Source organism: Dromiciops gliroides, chromosome 3 (genome assembly GCF_019393635.1).
Source record: "Dromiciops gliroides isolate mDroGli1 chromosome 3, mDroGli1.pri, whole genome shotgun sequence".
NCBI classification, from domain to species: Eukaryota; Metazoa; Chordata; class Mammalia; order Microbiotheria; family Microbiotheriidae; genus Dromiciops; species Dromiciops gliroides.
In genome coordinates, this window is record NC_057863.1 from 339,069,779 (window position 1) to 339,091,152 (window position 21,374).

The 21,374-nt window shown below is 38.6% G+C and overlaps 2 protein-coding genes across 11 annotated transcripts in view; both read right to left on the reverse strand.

Moving 5' to 3' along the window:
• The window catches only part of LRCH3 (leucine rich repeats and calponin homology domain containing 3), a 141,416-nt gene extending 137,854 nt beyond the window's left edge, over positions 1-3,562 (reverse strand). For all 9 annotated transcript variants that reach the window (XM_043994651.1, XM_043994647.1, XM_043994652.1 and 6 more), the window contains exon 1: positions 3,268-3,562. In XM_043994651.1, the coding sequence (XP_043850586.1) occupies positions 3,268-3,562 (295 nt within the window). The remainder of the gene's footprint in view (positions 1-3,267) is intronic.
• Positions 3,563-14,678: 11,116 nt separating this feature from the next.
• FYTTD1 (forty-two-three domain containing 1) overlaps positions 14,679-21,374 on the reverse strand; it is a 44,830-nt gene continuing 38,134 nt past the window's right edge. For both annotated transcript variants that reach the window (XM_043996373.1, XM_043996372.1), the window contains exon 9: positions 14,679-16,893. In XM_043996373.1, the coding sequence (XP_043852308.1) occupies positions 16,798-16,893 (96 nt within the window). In that variant the 3' untranslated portion in view covers positions 14,679-16,797. The remainder of the gene's footprint in view (positions 16,894-21,374) is intronic.

Below are 21,374 nucleotides of genomic sequence, written 5' to 3' on the forward strand. Positions count from 1 at the left end.
ATATGTGTAAAAGTGTCAACAGGGCTCAAATATAGAATAACATTTTTATGAATTTAAAATTTAATAAATTAAACTTGATTATGAATGTACTTCTATAAATGAAAACTTTTACTTAAGCAGTGTCAACAAAGGTCTTGAAGTCTACTTTAATCAAGTGAATATATTTCTTTAAAACTTCAAGAAGGACCTCCAAAAACTATTTCAAAGTAGTCAAGACAATGAATTAGGTAAAAAAAAAATTAAGTAACATGTTCCTTAACTTCAGACTCAATGAAGTAATACTGAAATGATAGGATCATGATCACCACTACATCAGAAAGTCACCTTCGTAACAATATACAGACATTGTAGCCACAAGTTACAGATTTAGATACTGTCTTTCAATAAAGCAGGCATACAGCTAGTAACTACTCAGGTTTCACAGGGCAAACAACTTTCAATTTTAAGACTGATAAACATTGACAAAATACAAATTACATACAAACTGCTACTTGGAGAAGTATCCAATATCCCCCCCCCCCCAAAAATAGTACAGGATGAAGTAAGCAGAAATAAGTTACATATATTATGTGAGATACTCAAATTATAAAATAAAAAGTAAAAGAAATCCACAACATAATTCCTTATTAATGAAACAGCAACCAGCAAGATTCAGAATTACAAATGAGTTGGTGTTTAAAAAAACTTTCCTCTAATTTCCATGAACACAAACTAAGTTATATTAGTCTTGTTTTGCTCACTTTTCTAACATAAGCGGTACTGCATATCATTTGTCATCCTTCAATGAGTTTGTACTAAATATAGAAACTGCACAAAATCTAACAAAAGATTTTTGTGTAAGTCATTCAGATATAAGTGAATATAAATAAGCAGGCCATAAAGCTCTCCATTAATAAATCATGGATGCTATTGTTTCCATTTTGAATAAGAAGCAGTTATTCATTCTTTTGTGACCAAAAACACCTTACAAAAAATAAAGCATATTTAATTTCCTCAAACACAGCTGTGCAGGGAATTCATAATGCTAAGTCAAAATTAGAGGCCAAGTTTTCTGTTTGTTTAAACCCATGAATGAACACATTTTTTAAAAATCCACTCTAGGAGGATATTATATTTTAAACAAGGAAAACCCAGTGTGTTTAACCTGCCATCAGCAGACATATTTGATTTCTAAGAAATAGCAGAAGACATCTACAAAAAAAAATAACGCATGTCTAACAGCCTTTCCCTTCCTTTTCCCAAAAAGCTATAGAAAAATGCTAAGTTTGAGAATATTTTGATGCAGCATACAAATTAACTAAACAAACATCAAGCTGACCAAATATAGGCTCTGTTTAAAGTGGCTCTCCTTAATTCTATTTAAGATAAATCATTAAGTGGGAAGTAAATGGAACATGAAAGAATGAGTTGTTCTACAAGTTCAGAAAAGTAAAACCCATCAATTACTGAACGGGAATCATAGTCATTAAAAACTTAATAGTGACAGGGTGATTTCATTAGTAAAAGGAGTTCCCTTTATTAATGTAGGCCAGTACCTTCTCTGTAACCTACAGCACTTAGACACTGATTGACTTGTCCAGGGTCTTGCATCCACTAAGAACGTGTCATAAGCAGCACCTGACCCCAGGTCTTTCCTGCTCCCGGCTGCCTTTCCACCCATTAAGACAGGCTGCCTCTCAAGAATTTTGATAAAAATTATTATAGAAATGATAGAAAGGGAGAAAATATAGGATGTGGATCCTAGACAGAACTACATTTCTTTAAGCTAAATTACCTCCTGATGGCCTCAAGCACCACCAACTCATTGTAATTACAGTAACAATAGAGCAATAAACTGTATTAGTTTCTACCAAAAATCTACCACGGGTTCTTTTGTTTGTTTGTTTGTTTGTTTTTGGTGAGGCAATTGGGGGTAAGTGACTTGTCCAGGATCACACAGCTTGTAAGTGTCAAGTGTCTGAGGTCGGATTTGAACTCAGGTCCTCCTGAATCCAGGGTCGGTGTTCTATCCACTGCGCCACCTAGCTGCCCCTACCACGGGTTCTTAATCTGGGGTCCCTGAACTTTTTTTCCTAATATAATTAGTTTCTTCTGTAATTGAATTTTATGCATTTAAAAACATTCTATTGGTGCAGCTAGGTGGCGCAGTGGATAAAGCACCAGTCCTGGATTCAGGAGTACCTGAGTTCAAATCCAGTCTCAGACACTTGACACTTACTAGCTGTGTGACCCTGGGCAAGTCACTTAACCCCCATTGCCCTGCAAAAAAAAAAAGACATTTAGTGTTAAAAACATTCTATTGGGGGCAGCTAGGTGGTGCAGTGGATAGAGCACCAGCCCTGGAGTCAGGACGACCTGAGTTCAAATCCGACCTCAGACACTTAACACTTACCAGCTGTGTGACCCTAGGCAAGTCACTTAACCCCAATTGCCTCACCAAAAACAAAACAAAACAAAACAAAAAACAAACCAATCTACTGAGAAGGGGTGCACAGACTTCAACAGACTGACAGGAAACATGTTAAGAACTCCTGATCTAAACCCAAGGACCTTAACAGACTGAGGCCATATAGTTGGAAGTTTATGTACCTAGTACAACTTCTCAACTACCTGCTGCAGAGCCACATCCCTTCTTGTGAATTTGCAGATTCCCAGGCAGAAGTGCTGTGCTGCGACGAGGATATATGTGTGTGTGTGTGTTTTAAACAATCTGCAGGTACCCCATTCCCAAAAGTCGGACCATTATCAACACTCAGCCAGCGCCCCAGGTTTTAATCAAATGTACAAAACTTCCCCCAAAGCCAAAAGCCTCAGCAGCCATCCAACCGGGGTGGGGCCAAAAAAAAAAAAAAACCAGACCTCAGGGAGTGGTAGTTCAGAAGCAACTTTCTAAGGTAGGAAACCACTAATCCCCGCCCCGTCCCGTCCTACACTAACACACCCAGTCATCCTTCTGTCACCCAGAAGGATGCTGCTCGGTCCCTCCTCGCCCCACGGGACCGCGGGGCTGGGAGGACGGACCTGCCGCCGCCCCTTTAGGGGAGGAGAGGAGCCGGCAGCTGGGCCGGGGCTCCGTTATCCGAGTGCCCATCCCGGGAGCCCGGGGTCTCCCCTCCCCTTCTCCCTCCCAGCGGGCGCTCGCCCCCTCCTCTCCGGTACTCTCGCCTCCCTCCTCTCCGGCCCCGCCCGCACCGCCCCATCCCATCCCGTCACCCCCCGCGCTGCGGCGATGCGCCCCCTCACCCTTACCCCCGGCCCCCAGCTCACCGGCCCGGGTGGTGTCCGTCAGGTCGTGGTTGGCCGCTCCCCGGGGAAACTCCCTTAGTTTCCGGCCGCTCAGGCTCAGCGTCCCCGTTACTGCCGCCTCTTCTAAGGCCCGGTCGAGGGAACGGCTCCACGAGGCCGGACCCGGGCCCGTCCCGGGACTCGGGCCGCAGTTTACCGCGCAGAAACTCCCGCTCGACGCTGCTAGCCCCGAGTTCTCGGCAGCCGCTGTAACAGTCACTATCCCTGCGGCCGCCATTTCCCAGCCGACTCCTCTCCGGCCGTGGAGAGGGCGCATGCGTCGAGAGGCTGAAGGGTGGGAGGGGGAAGAGATAGAAAGCTTGGGCTCCGCACCGCTAAGCCGGAGCCTGCGCCTGCGCGCGAGCTGAGAAGCTGGGAGGTGGGGGAGGTTTGAGATTTCGAGTTCCCCACTCCAGCCTGTGTGATTTGTTTACGTTTTTCTGAGCGAAGCTCTTGGGTCTCTCTTGGCTAGAATTCACAGATGGGGTCAAAACCTGACTAAGTGAATATTACTTTGAAATTATTATTAGGAGGCCGAAAGGGCAAGGTTAAATCGCACCCCAAATCCACTAATAAATACAAAGAGCTAGTGGTTAAGCAACTCCGAAGTTTGCTTCAGCTCTCACAAGGCATGCACCTTGTACTGCAATGAATTCCGTGGATGCCACTTGGGTTCCTACCGCACTTCTAGGTCAGGGGTACCTAATCAATGGACTGGAAGTCTTTACCTGGTACAATGCTTAAGTAATTGCTGCTGCTCCACATTCCTTGTCTGGGTTTGCAGTGGTTGCCAGAGGGAAGCGGAGGGCTTTTAGGCAGCGGCAGAGCGTAGACCTTGTATTTGTGGGCCTTAGCCTAGGCAAGGCTTGAAAGTCGAGTCCTTTGTTTTTAGTCCGAGGCTTTAAACCTGAGATCACAAAATAAATGCCTATGTGCCGCGGACAACGGAATTTTCTGGAATATGTAGGTAGTTATAAAAAAGTACTAATAAAAAGTTGCTGTTCATTTGCCCACCCTGTTTGTTTATGATTAAGTTATGCTTTTAGATAGCTGTATTCTATTCAGCCTTGAAACTTTCTGCCGCATCCCAACCTCGATCAAAGAATTAAGAACCAACACCTCTACTCCCCCTCACCTCAAGACTTTAGAAAATGAAAAGCACCTTTTCCTGACAAAAAATAACTAACGACTCTTTTTCTTGACAAATCTGTTTCTCGGCGTTCCTCACCCAAGTCTCTCAGAGAGAACTACGGAGAATAAAGCCTTGAAAGTTACAGCTTAGGAGTCAGTTTCCAAGAAGGTAGGCGGGGCACCTCCACAATGACAACAGCTTACGGAGGGAGAACACGCCGAGGGGTAGTAGATCAAAGTGACTTTGTGTATTTATTATCTGTTGCTTGAGGCATCTGAAGTGAGAGCTAGGCAGTTTAGCGCGTTTCCCCTAGGGAGGTACGGGAGGTTTCAGATTAAAAAAAAAAGTTCTACTGCTCCGCTCTTTCTTGGAAAATAGACATTCTGGAACGTGCACCTCAGGCACACTTTTTACCATCAGATAGCTCAAGTATTTATTTGTTTGTTTGTTTGTTTTTACAGGGCAATGAGGGTTAAGTGACTTGCCCAGGGTCACACAGCTAGTAAGTGTCAAGAGTCTGAGACTGCATCTGAACTCAGGTCCTCCTGAATCCAGAGTCGGTGCTCTATCCACTGCGCCACCTAGCTGCCCCCTCAAGTATTTATAAATATTATTAGTTCCTGTACTATAAATGCAGCCTCGTTTGTCCTCTAAGTAGTATTTTTTGGGGAACAGCACTGTGACATCCAGCTAAGTCTCCCCGACGATCACAGCATCCCTCTTTCAAATTCCCCACTATCCACCTAGTATTGTATTCTACCACAGGAGCACAGTTCCTCACATATAGGAAATAGGTGATTGATAATTGCTGAATGTATTAGTTATTTAAATCCAAATAAGTCTAAATTTGGGATTTGGAACTCTTTAAAACTGAACACGGGTGAAAAAGTGTGGGCACAATTAGAATGTAGCGATTTAAGAGCAGGGCGAGCTGGGCCAAAAATGAAATCATTCAAGAGAAATTACCACATGTAGCTCTTATTTTACAGTATATTCTGGATTGTCGACTTAGCGCCACCTACTGCTATATGGAGCAAATATCAACTTCAAAAATTTAAAGAAAACCAACGTGTTGCAGCCCATGAGAAACTAGTGTGGACCCCAATCCCCATCAAGGTTACGCTAGAATACACTTGGAAGCGTTCAGAACGTCTTAAGTTAGTCTTTTATGGAATTATTTTGGGGGGAATTGAGGGGGAAGAGAACAGTATAAATAAAGCATAGTTAGAAACTACTTGGTTAAGTATGGGGGAAATTAAACCTCTGAAGAGGCTGACCTGAATGGTACATAGAGTTCATTTAAGCTCATCTTGACTCCTCCTGGAGACTGAGGGAAAAATAAATGAAGAGGGGTTGTAAAACTTTTATTAGATGAGTGTATGTCACAGTCAGTTTTATATCGCCATTGCCTAGCATGGTCATTGGCAAATAGTAGCTCCTTAATAAATGCTGAGGTGGGGCAGCTAGATGGTACAGTGGTAAAGCACCAGCCCTGGATTCAGGAGTACCTGAGTTCAAATCCGGCCTCAGACACTTGATACTTACTAGCTGTGTGACCCTGGGCAAGTCACTTAACCCTCATTGCCCTGCAAAAACCAACCCCCCCCCCAAAAAAAACAACAACCACCCAAAAACAAACAAACAAATAAATATTAAACAAACAAACAAACAAATAAATAAATAAATAAATGCTGAGCTGAATTGAAGATGGCCTCAATAACTTACACAAAAGAGATCGTGATCATCTTCTGGGAATGGGTAGGGTAGGATCAGAAGTTGGGGACTCAGTGAAAGAATAAAAGGTCTGATTTTCCCTTTCACAAGTGCACTAAAGAAAGATAATGAAAAGATTTATGAGTAGCTTCATCAGTCCAGTTGAAAATGGTCATAATTTGTAATGGTTCATTCTGCAAAGGTCTACATCTTCCCCAAATTCTGTTCTGTTGCTTGGAAGCAGGAACAGGAGAAAAAAAAAAGTAGAGGAGATTTTAGGTTTGGAATTGGTGCCATGGACATTTAAATTTGTTCTTAGATACATAGCAAAATTTAAGCCATCCAACTTCAGTATGCAGCAAGCCAGGGAAAAAACCAAACCAAACCAAACCAACATTGTTCTCATCCCTCTACTACTTCTATGGCCATGTTTGTGGTTTTTACCAAAAATTAAGATAATCCTAATTGATCCCATTCTCTTTACTGGGATTCTTAATAATCAGCCCTCTTATTTACACTTTATAGGAGAGCCTGATATTTTAAAGTTATTTTCTCCTAAACTTATTATACCACATTCTGGTCAAATTTACTTTTGGGGGGACTGGGCAGTGAGGGTTAAGTGACATGCCCAGGGTCAAACAGCTACTGTCAAGTGTCTGAGGCCGATTTTGAACTCAGGTCCTGCTGAATCCAGGACCAGTGCTTTATCCACTTCGCCACCTAGCTGCCCCCAAACTTACTCTTAATGCATCATTAGATCAGCACTGGGACTTTCCCTCCCTAAGAGGTATTACAGCTGCCAGGGGGCCAATTCAACCAAAGCTATTTTGCTGTATCAACATTTTAACTCAGTTTTAGATTTAAAAATATGTAACTATGCTTATTGCATGCCCATCATTAGAGGAATGGCTAATACTGGTATTGCATATATGAATGTCTCATGGTATTTCAAATTTTGAGGTCTAATGTTTAAATCTGGTGAATTGTGTTGCAGACTTGAGCAGCAGAGAAAATAAGGGAGAAGGGGATTTCCAGAATGATCTAAATGGGAACTTCCCTTGAGGGGAAATTAAACCAAAAGCTTGACTTTTTACAACAGAAAATAGCAGTATCTTATTACTTAATAGATAACCATACACATTTGGAGCAAGAAAAAAGGTAAATAAGAGGAGTAAAAGCTGTTTTCTGCCCTTTCACTCATCCCATTCTAGAATTATGAAAATGAGATAGAACTCACCTTTCTGGCCTTAGACATCCTAATTTCCACAAAAATAAAATTTAATCTTTTCCCAGGCAATTGCTAGTAAAAACTAGATAATTAAAGTTAGATGTGGAGAGTAATGAACTGAAAACAAGTATTCGATGTATACTACTCTTTTTTTAGGAAATAGTATCCAATGAACTCTGAGTTCCTGAATAATAAGAGTTGTCATTGACAATTCTATATCCAAAATAGATTCATAGAAAAATTAGACCTATTGGAAAAAATAGCACTTGGAACATCCATGTGGTTTCCAGAACTAGTTAAGTCTAAGTGATCACTGGGAAAACTGGGAAGATAGTATGGCAGAAACTAGGCATAGATCAACATCTTACACCTTATAGAAAAATAAGATCAAAATGGGTTCAAGATTTAGACATAAAGGGTGATACCATAGATAAATTAGGAGGTGAAGGAATAGTTTATCTCTCAGATCTACAGAGAGGAAATCAATTTATGTCCAAACAAGAGATAGAGAATATTAATGAAATGCAAGATGGAAGACTTTGATTACATTAAAAAGTTTTTGTAAAAACAAAATGCAGGGGCAGCTAGATGGCACAGTGGATAGAGCACCGGCCTTGGAGTCATGAGTACCTGAGTTCAAATCCGGCCTCAGACACTTAACACTTACTAGCTGTGTGACCCCGGGCAAGTCACTTAACCCCAATTGCCTCACTAAAAAAAAAAAAAGAAAAAGAAAAAACAAAATGCAGCCAAAATTAGAAGGGAGGCATAAAACTGGGAAACAATTTTTATAGGCAGTATTTCTGATAAAGGCCTCATTTCTAAAATATATAGGTAACTAAATAAAATTTATAAGAATGTAAGTCATTCTCCAATTGAAAAATGGTCAGAGGATATGAACAGGCAGTTTTCTAATGAAGAAATCAAAACTATCTATTGCCACATGAAAAAAATGCTCTAAATCACTATTGATCAGAAATGCGAATTAAAACTCTGGGGGCAGCTAGGTGGTGCAGTGGATAAAGCACCTGCCCTGGATTCAGGAGGACCTGAGTTCAAATCTGACCTCAGACACTTGACATTTACTAGCTGTGTGACCCTGGGCAAGTCGATTAACCCCCTCATTGCCCCACTAAAAAAACAAAAAACAACTCTGAGATACCACCTGACACCTATCAGATTGGCTAATATGACAAAAAAGGAAAATAATAAATGTTGGAGAAGCTGTGAAAAAATTGGGAACACTAATGCATTGTTTTTTTTTTCTTGGTGAGGCAATTGGGGTTAAGTGACTTGCCCAGGATCACACAGCTAGTAAGTGTTAAGTGTCTGAGGTCAGATTTGAACCCAGGTACTCTTGACTCCAGGGCCGGTGCTCTATCCACTGCGCCATCTAGCTGCCCCTACTAATGCATTGTTGATGGAGCTGTGAACTGACCCAACCTTTCTGGAGAGCAATTTGGAACTATGCCCAAAGAGATATGGGCCTGTTCATACCCTTTGACCCAGTGGTAGGTACCACTGCTAGGTCTGTACTGTATCCCAAAGAGACCACAGAAAAGGGAAAAGGACTCACATGTACAAAAATATTTACAGCAGCTCTCTTTGTGATGGCAAAGAATTCGAAATCCAGGGCATGCCCATGATAAGAGGAATGGCTAAACAAGTTGTGGTATATGAATGTAATGGAATACTATTGTGCTGTAAGAAACGATGAGCACGAGGAATTCAAAGAAACCTGGAAGGACTTACATGAACTGATGGTGACTGAGAGGAGCAGAACCAGGAGAACATTGTACATAGTAACAGGAACATTGTATGATGAACAATGGTGATAGACTTGACTCTCCTCAGCAGTGCAATGATCCAAAACAGTTTCAAAGAACTCATGATAGAAAATGTTCTCAACATTCAGAAAAAAGAACTGTGAATTATGAATGCAGATTGAACCATACTGTTTCTACTTTTAGACTGCTTTTTTCCCCTTTGTTTTTGAGGTTTTTCCCTTGTGCTCTGATTCTTCTTTCACAAGATGACTAATGTAGAAATGTTTAATGTATATATAACCTATATCAGACTGCTTTCCATCTTGGGGAGGGAGGGAGAGAGGGAAGGCAAGGCAGGAGAAAAATTTGGAACTAAAAATCCTATGAAAACAAATGTTGAAAACTATCCTTATATGTAACTGAAAAATAATAAAATACTTTTATTAGGGAAAAAAAGTCTCAGTGATCAGTGTAAAGTGATCTTTTAAGGTTCTTTCCAGTTCTAAAATATGATTCTATGATGCATTCTCAGCAAGGAGAAAGATTAGAGGCCAGAAGTCCAGTTAGGCTGTTTTTTAATAATTTTTATAAAAGGCCAGGCATGGGATAATAAAAGATCTGGATTAAGAATGGCCCTAGGGGGGCAGCTAGATGGCACAGTGGATAGAGCACCGGCCCTGGAGTCAGGAGTACCTGAGTTCAAATCCGGCCTCAGACACTTAATACTTACTAGCTGTGTGACCCTGGGCAAGTCACTTAACCCCAACTGCCTCACTAAAAAAAAAAGAAAAAAGAAAAAGAAAAAAAAAAGAATGGCCCTAGGAATGTAAAGGGACAGATGCATTCACATGACATGGCAACTGACTATAGGGGGTATAAAGTTATACTGTCTAAAATATCTAATGAGTGGTTGCTAATAAATTATAACCTTTAGCAAGAGTTTAGACTTTTAAGCATTTATTAAGGAGAATAAGAATTAGGTGAAGAGAAAGAGGCCTAGATGCCTACATTTGATGTCTATCTCAGGGAGCCAGCATTTTTGCTCCACTCTCCATGAGAGTCCTGACAAAAAGAGAACCACCCCTTCTTCATCCTACAAGCTTCCTGTGAAAACTGGAAATGTCCTGTTCCCCGCCCCCCAACACAGCTCCAAGCTAATTGGCTGATAGCTTTGATAGACAGTACCCATGATCAAGCGTCACTTCCTGACGCCAATTAACTGACCTCCCAAGCCACATGGCTTGCCCTCAGATGTCTTTTCTACAGTAATTCTCCAGCAAGTGGCATCACTCCAGTTGTTACAGGGATAAGGTAAAAGAAAGAGATCAAGATAATTCTGGAAGCTTTGAGCCATAGTTATTCAGAGGATGCTGATGTTGATATAAATAACAAAGTCAAGGGAGGAAGGGGAAGTTGATTTTGGATGAAAAAAAATAGGTTTTATTTGAACCATTCTGAGACTAAGGTGTTGGAGGCATTTGTGTATCAAAACATAATAGTGCAAAAAAAATCCCATAATAGTGCAGAATTGAAAACAGATCAAAAACTGAAGATTGGGGCTGGAGATTATATATTCGGGATTCAACCAAATAAAATGGGTGAATCTATAAGGCTTTTGCTGGGAAGGCTTAGAGGAAAAAACACAGACAGAAAGATGGAGACAAAGCTTTAGATGCATACTCATTAGTAGATAATAATTTGAGAAAGAAGAGGTAGAATAAGATGTGAAGAGGTTAGAGGTAAGAAAAAAATTTGATTACATGTCAATGACTTCAAATATAGGGATAAACAGAGATAAAAAGGGTATTTAATTTGGTAAGGTTGTTAATGTTTCCTGAGGTAGTTTCAGAAGATGGTGGGGACAAAAGAATTACGGCCTTGTTGAGTTGTATCTTACTCTATGACCCCAGGGACCATACTGTCCATGGAGCTTTCTTGGCAAAGATACTGGAGTGGTTTACCATTTCCTTCTCCAGCAGATTAAAGCAGAGGTTAAGTGATTTGCCCAGGGTCACACAGCTAGCTAGCAAGTGTCTGAGGCAGGATTTGAACTAAGGTCTTCCTGACTCCAGGCCCATCACTCTATCCAATGAGCCACCTAGTTGTCTCCTAGGATTAGGGACAAAATGGATTAATGGAATCAAAGTAACAAACGTACATTTTCCAGAATTTAGCCGAATGTATCTATTCCCATATGAAAAAATGCTCTAAATCTCTAATGATTAGAGAGATGCAAATTAAAACAACTCTGAGGTACCACCTGACACCTATCAGATTGGCTAAAATGACAAAAAAGGAAAATAATAAATGTTGGAGAAGCTGTGGGAAAATTGGAACACTAATCCATTGTTGGTGGAGCTGTGAACTGATCCAACCATTCTGGAGAGCAATTTGGAATTATGCCCAAAGGGAGATAAAGCTATGCATACCCTTTGACCCAGCAATTCCACTTTTAGGTCTTTTGCCCAAAGAAATCATGGAAGGGGAAAAGGGACCCACATGTACAAAAATATTTATAGCTGCTCTTTACATGGTGGCAAAGAATTGGAAGTTGAGGAGGTGCCCATCAATTGGGGAATGGCTGGACAAGTTGTGGTATATGAATACTATTGTGCTGTAAGAAATGATGAGCAGGAGTTCAGAGAAACCTGGAGGGTCTTGCGTGGGCTGATGATGAGTGAGATGAGCAGAACTAGAAGAACATTGTACACAGTAACATCAACATTGAGTGTTGATCTACTGTGATGGACTATATTCTTCTCACCAATGCAATGGCACAGAACTCGTGATGGAAGAGTATCTCCAAATCCAGGAAAAAAAAAAAAACTGCTGAGTATAGATGCTAAATGAACGTACTATTTCTTTTGTTTTTGATGCTGTTGTTTTTTTTTCTATTTTGAGGTTTTCCATCATTGCTCTGATTTTTTTTCTTTTATAACATGACTAATGCAGAAATAGGATTAATGTTATTATGTGTGTGTGTGTGTGTGTGTATATATATATATATATACATACATAAGATTACCTGCTGTCTAGGGGAGGGGGGAGAAAAATCTGAAATTGTAAAGCTTGTATAAACAAAGGTTGAGAACTATCTTTACATGTAACAGAAAAAATAAAATACTTTATTAATTAAAAAAAAAAGAATTTAGCCGAATGGAAGGATAAATAGGATGAGACCATGAAAATCAAAATAAAAAAGGAAGGAAAAAGGGAAAGGATACAAGGGGAACAAAACTGGATAATGTATAGACAAAAGTTTTTTTAAATAGTGCAAAGAAAAGATAATGAAACCTACCTACTTCCCTCCTTTCAACAAGGGCAGGTGACTGAGGCAGAATGTTTTATCAAATGTGGTCCCTATACTTTGTGTTCTTGCATTAGCTTTTTCTGTGATTCAAGGGCTCAATTTAGAGGGGAGAAATATTTCCAGAAATGACTGATGTAAAAACACAAAGATCAACTTAAAAGTTTTTCAGGGTAGGGGAGACTTGTTTTTCTTTAAAGGTCGTAGAAAGATTGGAGATTGAATATATTAAAGGGAACACTAGAGGCAGCAAGATCCTGAAGAATCATGAAGGTAAAGGATGATGGGAGAATTCATGTGGTATATCCTAAAGAATGCTAGATTTGTGGTCAGAGAACCTGGTTTTGAATCCTGACTGCTATATACTACCTTTGTGACAAGTCACAATTTCTCTGGGTTTCAGGTTTCACTTTTGAAAACCAGTTGGACAAAGGATCCTTAAAGGTCCTTTCTAGCTCTAAATCTAATCTTAAGATTTTTCAATAATGATGGACAATATAGTTAATAGCATCTTTTGGATGTCTGCCATGCTATAGCATCAATAGAGATGTATTTCAAGAACAAAAAAGATGGTACCCTGATTGTTTTGCTCCAGTGATAGTTCCTTCTATCAATAAAGATTCCAATTCATACAACCCTTGGGAGACAGTCTTCATGAGTTGCTATGGCTATGGCTATGGGCAGAGGAGTCTTTCTGGTTTAGCCAGGCCAATCCTCAGATCTAGGCACCAACTCAAACTTTCCTCTATGGTAGAACCCAATAGTGCTCGTGTTATGCTAACACAGCCTCGAGGGTCACCTTCATGCTTTGATGAGGCAATAAAATAGTATATTACACATTTTGTTTCATGCTTGCTTTGAAATTTATATTACACTTTTCAGTTATAACCTTTATCACCATTGTCTTATTTGATCTAAACAAGAATCCTTTAAGACAGGTTTTGTTTAAATAAAAGCTGGGACTTCATTTTTTTTGTCGTCCTTGGATTCCTAAAACTCAGCACAGGGTGGGATGCTTAATAAATGCTTTTGATGGACTGTAAGTGACATTTATAGAGTCACTTAACTTGTGTCAGGACTTCTGAGGTCAATAATCTTTTATTTCGTTTCATGTTGCCTAAAAGCAAAAACATCATTCGATCCTCTCCCTAGACCATTCATTCTAGCAATTAATCACATATTATTTTGCATATTATAGTGCCTAATACAGTTGTAAAAACATAGACGTTTAATGACTATTTAATGAATTCTTTATAGTTCTCACTCTGCCCTCTCTCCTCCAGCAGCAGTACATTTTCAGCTGTTTTAGCCAGTATCTGTGTAGTGGGGTATGGAGAGGAAGAGAGCTGGGGCTAGTCCTCTAACTTCCTTAATGTGGGGCATCTTTCACTGAGGAAACACCACTATCAAAGGCTGAGGAAGAACTTTGCAACTTAGTTTTCTAAATATGGCCTGGGAGCTCTGAGATTAAGTGATTTGCTTAGCATTACAAAGTGTGAAAAACTACACTCAGAGGGCTACTCTAATACACCAAGCTGCCTTAAATTCTTAAATAGGTTTTAAAATCACATTAGAGGCAGCTAGGTGGCACAGTGGATAAAAGCACTGGCCCTGGATTCAGGAGGACCTGAGTTCAAATCCAACCTCAGACACCTTGACACTTACTAGCTATGTGACCCCAGGCAAGTCACTTAACCCTCTGCCCCCCCCCACGCAAATCACATTAGAAATGGTGTACCAGTCCTAAATTAAAAAGTGGCCTTCTCTGGAAGAGGAGGCATATTACTTACCATTAGCAGACACTACCATGTCACTGAAAATTTAAAAGGAGTCCAGCTCATGTGTGAACTTCTAAATGCATGGGTTGATTTAATTAGTGTCATGTCAAAAAAATATTATTTGTAAGTACCCCAAAGTAAATATTTAACCCAACCTTGCTCCCAACACTTAAAAGACCATGTGAAACCTGCAATATTTTATTTTTAAAAAAAATTAACAGCTTCAGAATAGTTCCAAATGTAATAACTTTTCCAAAAAATACCAAAAAGTACAGTGTAAAGCACCTTCTCATTAAATACAAACTTTCTTTTCATGATGCATTGCATCAATGTTTTGCATCGATCCTGATGCAAAAAAGAATTTTATGTTGCATCCTGGAACATAGAGATTGTATACACTGAAACAGGATGACTAACACCAATTAGCTGCTTAAACTCCAACAGAGGGACTTTTTTCCCCTTAACAAAACTGACCATTTTCTATGTTTGTTAAAAGTCAAGAATTTCAACTTAGTTGTAGCAAATGCAAATTTGTTTTTTAAAAGAAAACTTTAGGTTGAATAATGTTATAGAAGCATTAGGACAAAAAGCTTGAGAAACCAAAACCAGTCCTGTTGCTTGTTGTATTTAATGTCACTATCTAATTAGGGATTTCAAAATAAAACATCACCTATATTACTTTTGTAGATTCGTTTCCAAGACTAATGCAATAGAAAAATTAAAATAAACTTTATTCCCCTTTCAATCTAATCTTTTCCACAAAAGATTATGGTAGCAAACTTGTACTCAGGTTTTGGTTTTATCTTTTTTTAAAGCCATCAATCAAGCTGGACCATCCTCAGTTTAAATCCCATTATTCCTGGATTGACCATAAACTTTGTATCTATGAAAATGATTTGAAATGGGTTCCTGGTCTCTGTTAGAAGCATAAATGCCCTAAGAGCAATTTTAATTTACTTTTGGATTCTGTGGCTAACTCCCTATAATTCTTTATCAGTATAAACCTGGAAGTTCCTCTCATTCAGATTTGACTTCTTTGGTATATGCACATAAATGGCATTGATAGCTTTTCTACCACTAGGCTTTTGAAGAGACCAAGGAAAAAATCCAGAAGGGGCAAGAGATGGGGGGGGGGGGGGTAACTGGAAAAACTGAGGAGATGGGATGGGGGGAATATTTTCTTTTAATAGGAAAATAAAGCCAATACTCTTAATGTGATGTAAAATCCCTATCATCCTTTTTTTTTCCTTTTAAACATGACATGGCACATCAAAATAGTCAGGTTTAGAAATGAAAAGACCTGTAGATGAAATGTTCCTCTGTATTTTGGCATCAGACCACTCATGGTACACAACCATCTAAGATCCCTCAAGCACAGACCCCTTAAAACCCAAATAAAATGACCATTTCTCTCTGTGTCTCAAAATCACTCCATTAATGTGAAGTTGGTCACAAGTATAAAACAAGGTTACAGCTCACCCTGTTTACTATGTCTTCTTTTTCCTATTTGACAAGTTTAAATTTACAAAAGCTGTTTTCTTTTTAAGGGGTCACCAACATTTTTTCCCAGTGTGTTTAATGAATGTAAAATTTAAACATCCCAGATGGGAGAGCTCAGTAACCTTATGGATGTTAACTGTACTGCTGAGAGTTCTAAAAAAAGGTAGATTCAATTTCTGTGAACTGTTTTAAAATATGATTTAAACACCAGGTTAGGCCTAAGGGCAGGCTAGTCAATATATATGACCTAGAAGTGAAGCTTTCTTTGACTAGCCATTCCTTAAATTATTTCCCTTTTCATCTCCTTCATTTGATAAAAACTTAAAAGTGGGAATTTTTATAGTAGTTATTCTCCCCCAAGGTTACTATAGGTAATTATGCAAACATGCATTTACAACCTTTAAACACACCGAGACTACTGCCAGGAGTCAAATCTCTTGCTAAAATATAGTCACTACAGACTTATTCTAGAAAAGTAAAAAGCTATACTGGGAAATTTACCTTCTGTTATGGACCCATTGTCTAAAAAAAATACCTCAATTAGGTTTACAAGAGGCTTCAGGTACACACATGCAAACATTGAAACTAAATTTCTTGATGAATGTTTTTGTACTCCTGCTGATGAAATCCATTCATGTCAATTGCCAATCAAAAAAGTATGATACACTCATACCTCTTTAAAATGATTTACAATGGACATGTCTATGCAATCTGAATGGGTGAAGGAAAAAAAAGATACCAAATAGCACTATCATAAAAATAATTAACTTCTACAAGTCTGTTGCATGTATGGTGCATGAGGAACCATAGAAGGATGCTAGCTCTTTATCATCCAATTAAGTCCATGTAGAATTTTCTGTCAGACCAAAAATGACACCTTTAAGAACGTATCAGGATTTCCCCGGTGTTCTCTCAGGGGATTACTTCATACATTAAAAAAAAAATACTATTCCAAAGTAAAAGCAGTAAAAGTTATTTAGATTTGTCAGTATCGAAACAAAGTTCCATGGAATTTCTGGGACATACTGTCTTCTGTCAACTCAACTTTTCAAAACAAGTAGTTGTCACTCAAATGTCCCCTTGACAATCTATCCCACAGTCACAAATCGGCTTCCTTTGTTCTGAGTGAGAGCAATTCTTTGTTCCTTCAGGATTCCAAATCGCTCATTCAAAGTCATCCCCGTCTAAAAGAAAGAAAAAAAGAAAGTTTAACAACTTGACTTCAACTAAATCGAACAAAAATTTGACCTGAGACAAGAGAATGAGGGAGAACTTGTAGTTACAAATCTGTAATGAAAAGATTAGTGTCACCAAATATTTTCTTCCCCAAATACCTTCTCTGCCTTTCCTATTGCTGTAAATGTATGTTGTAACAATTGGAGTGATGCCACCTGCTGGAGAGTTACTGTAGGAAAGCTCCGCCATGAGGAGAAAGCGTCTGAGGGCAAGCCATGTGGTCAGGTCCTTGGCATCAGGAAGTGACGTTTGCTCGTGGGTATTGTCTACCAGCCAATTAGCTTAGAGCTGTGTGTGTGCGTTTGGATGGGATGTTCCCAGTTTCACAGGTCCTTTTTGTTCCTGACCTCCCCATGGAAGGTTGGATGATGGGGTCTCTTAGAAATAGTTAGATTTTTACCTTTCTCTCTGATCATTAGATCCTAATGCTCTTTAATAAATACTTAAATACTCTTGCTAAAGCTTTTAATTTATTGGCAACCACTCATTACATATTTTAGACAGTATAGCTAGAATTTTAGCCCCTTACAATGTTAATTCTCTAAGTCAACTATATTTCTCAGTAGACCCTTTCAATAAGATCATAACATCATTTACAACTAGTTCCCTCTTTACCATTCCCACTGTTACTTACCAAATATAGGTTTTTATCATCTCTTCCCTAGAATACTGTGAAAGGCAACTCTATTTTCCTTGACTCCAATTAATAACCCCCCAACTCTACTGTCCATATGATAGCCAGACCAGATCTACTACCTGATCTTTCAAGTAGAACAGTGAGAACAAAATTCCACCTATGACCTCCCACAGGATTTCCTTGGAACCCTTCTGCACTCATATTTTCCATTATAATTGTTTAGGGGAGGGGAGGGAGGTAATGCCACAATTCACAAGGGAATCTACATCTAAAGATGGTGCCACCACAGCAATATTGTTTGATGAAGAACTTTGAATGACTTATCTATTCTCAGCAATATCTAAAGAAACTGATAAAGAGATTGAAGCATGCTATTTTTCACTTTCTTTCATTTTTTCTTTTTTTCAAGTTTTCTTGTACAAAATGACAGATATGGTGATGTTTTACATAATTGCACGTGCATTAACTACATCTGATTGCTTACCCTTCAGGGAGGGAAGAAGAGATTAAATTTGGAACTCAAAACTATAAATAAAAATGTTTATTATTAAGGAAAAAAAAGCTACTTAAGTTTGGCTGAATAAAAAAAGAAAAGATGGTGTCATTGGGGAACTAATAAACTGTGGAAGAAATACTGGTAAAGAAAGGGAAAAGTATAAGACCTGAAATCATTGTGAAGAGAATATGGGCACAAGGAAGTGAAATACAAATATAATAGCATGAGGGGTTCTACTAGTGGTTTTTATAAACCCCAAGAAGATAAATTTCCTAAGTGGAAAGAATTCCTTTCCTATTTTGACAAGAACAGATGGAAAAATCTGAAGGCAATCTTGCAAACATTAGGATTCTTATACTATATAGCAGGGCTTCTTAAACTTTTCCCTCCCATGACCCCTTTTTGCCCTAGAAATTTTTATGCAGCCCCAGGTATACATAACCTTTTACTGTTGCCAAATTTTTTACAACTCCCACATTCAGTTACACAGTCCTACAGTTTAAGAAGCTAGATTATATGGCACAATAAGATTAAAATAAATATACAACCAGAGTATTAAAGATCAAACTATAAAAACAAAATTTAAATTAGTACCGCATCAGGTACTATTCACAGTTATGGTTATGAAAGACTTCTTTATGTCCATATTAACCCTGCTACAAAAAAACAAACAACCCCCCCCACAAAAAAACCCGTCTTCCCACCCACAACAAAGAAAGTTTTAAAAGTATAATTCAATCTACACTTAGAGCTCTTCAGATCTCTCTCAGGGTCAATAGCATTTTTATCATATGTCCTTTGGAATTGTCTTGAATCACTGTCTTCATCAGAGTTATTAAGTCTTTCAAATTGATCATCATTACAATATTGCTATTACTACGTACAATGTTCTCCTGGTTCTGCTCATTTCACTTTGTTCAGTTCATATAAGGCTTCTCAAGTTTTCCTGAAATCATTCTGCTCATTATTTCTTCTTTTTAAAACCAGCTTATTCATTCATTTATGTTTATTTATTTTGGGGGGTGGTAAACTTTTTATCAATTCATGTAAGTCTTTCCAGGTTTTTCTGAAATCCACCTACTCATCATTTCTTTTTTTCCTTTCCTTTTTTTTTTTGGGGGGGGGAGAAGGGCAATGAGGGTTAAGTGACTTGCCCAGGGTCACACAGCTAGTTAAGTGTCAAGTGTCTGAGGTCAAATTTGAACTCAGGTCCTCCTGAATCCAGGGCCAGTGCTTTATCTACTGCGCCACCTAGCTGCCCCCTACTCATAATTTCTTATAAGCACAATAGTATTCCATTACATTCATATACCACAACTTGTCAGGCATTCCCCAATTGATTGGCATCCCCTCAATTTCCAATTCTTTACTACCACAAAAAGAGCTGCTATAAACATTTCTGTAAACATAGGCCCTTTTCCCTTTTCTTTGATCTCTTTGGGATACAGACCCAGTAGTGGTATTGCTGGATCAAAAGGTATGCATAGCTTTATAGCCCTCTGGGTGTAGTTCCAAATTGTTCTCCAGAATGGCTGGATCAGTTCACAACTCTACCAACAGTGCATTAGTGTCCCACTTTTCCCACATCCCCTCCAGCATTGTCATTTTCCTTTTCTGTCATGTGAACCACTACAATAAATGTGAGAGAAATTTGCATTTCTCTAATCAAGAGTGATTTATAGCATTTTAAAATATGACTATTGATTGCTTTTATTTCTTCTTCTGAAAACTGCCTGTTCATATGCTTTGAATTGGGGAATGGATCATATTTTTAGAAATTTGGCTCAGGTGCCTAAACATTTGAGAAATGAGGCCTTTATCATAAATTTGCTCCAATAATCCACACCCCCCCCATTTTTCCTTCTAATTTTGGCTATGTTTGTTTTGTTTGTGCAAAACCTTTTTAATTTCATATAATCAAAATTACTCCCCGTGATCCTATCTCTTGTTTGGTTGTAATCTTGCCCTTTATCTATAGATCTGACAGGTACATTTTCCCATCCTCCTCTAATTTACTTATCATATCACTGTTTATGTCTAAATCATGTACCTATTTTGACTGTATCATAGATACAGTGTGAGATGATGTTAGTCTAATTCTAGTTTCTCCTATATGCTTTCCAGTAATTATGGAAGAATGCTTAATAAGTGATACAAATAATCATAAAAACAGGTGATTTCAATTACAAGAAATTGAAATGCTTCTGCATGAACTAAATCAATAGCAGTAGAGTAAGAAAGGAAGATATCGATGGGAGGAAGGGGGACTCTGCATTAAATATCCAAGTCTGATATCCAAGATATTTAGAGAACTAGTACAATTATATAACACCAAGAACCATTCCCCAATGGATAAATGGTCAAAGGATATAAAATAGTTTTCAAAAGAATTGCATCTAAGATTCACTAATAGAGAAATACAAATTAAAATAAAGCTGAGTTCTCACCTTACATACCCAACAAAGTGGCAAACATGACAAAAAAAGTAAATGTTAAGAGGGCTAATAGGAAGCGAGACACAATGACACAGGGCTGTTTAACTATGAATTTATGCAACCTTTCTGCCCAACTCAGAGATCCCACCACTAGGGATATACTCCCATCCAAGGAGATACAATGGTCCCCTATACACCAAAATATTCATAGAACCAATTGTTGTAGTAGTAAAAAAGAGGAAACAAAATAGTTAACTGGGAAATAGCTAAACAAACTACAATACATGAATGTGGTAAGGAATATTACTGCAGTGTAATAAATGATGAATATTAATACAAAGAAGCAAGGGAAAACTTGTGTGAACTGATGAAGTAAGCAGAACCAAGAAATCAATCACAGTGACCACACTGTTTTACAACAATGTAAAAAGAAAAGAATGGGGGCAGCCAGATGACACGGTGGATAGAGCACCTGCCTTGGAGTCAGGAGGGCCTGAGTTCAAATCAGGCCTCAGACACTTGACACTTACTAGTTGTGTGACCCTGGGCAAATCACTTAAACGCAATTGCCTCACCCCAAAAAGAAAAGAAAAGGAAAGAAAAGAACTGAGGACTGCATAATTATAATTAAGGATGAAGAAAATGCAGCTCCCTTCTTTGCAGAGATGGGGAGTTATGGGTAAACTCGAATGATGTTTAGTTTGGCTTTAATTTAAATTTTAGTTTTATGTGTTTTTCTTTTTTGTTACAAGAATAACTCTATGGAGGGGAAAGGGATATATTTAGGAATTAATGTGATTTTAAAAAAACCAACTTTTTTTAAAAGAAAGAAACAGTTCCCAAAATCTATAGAAGAAAGAG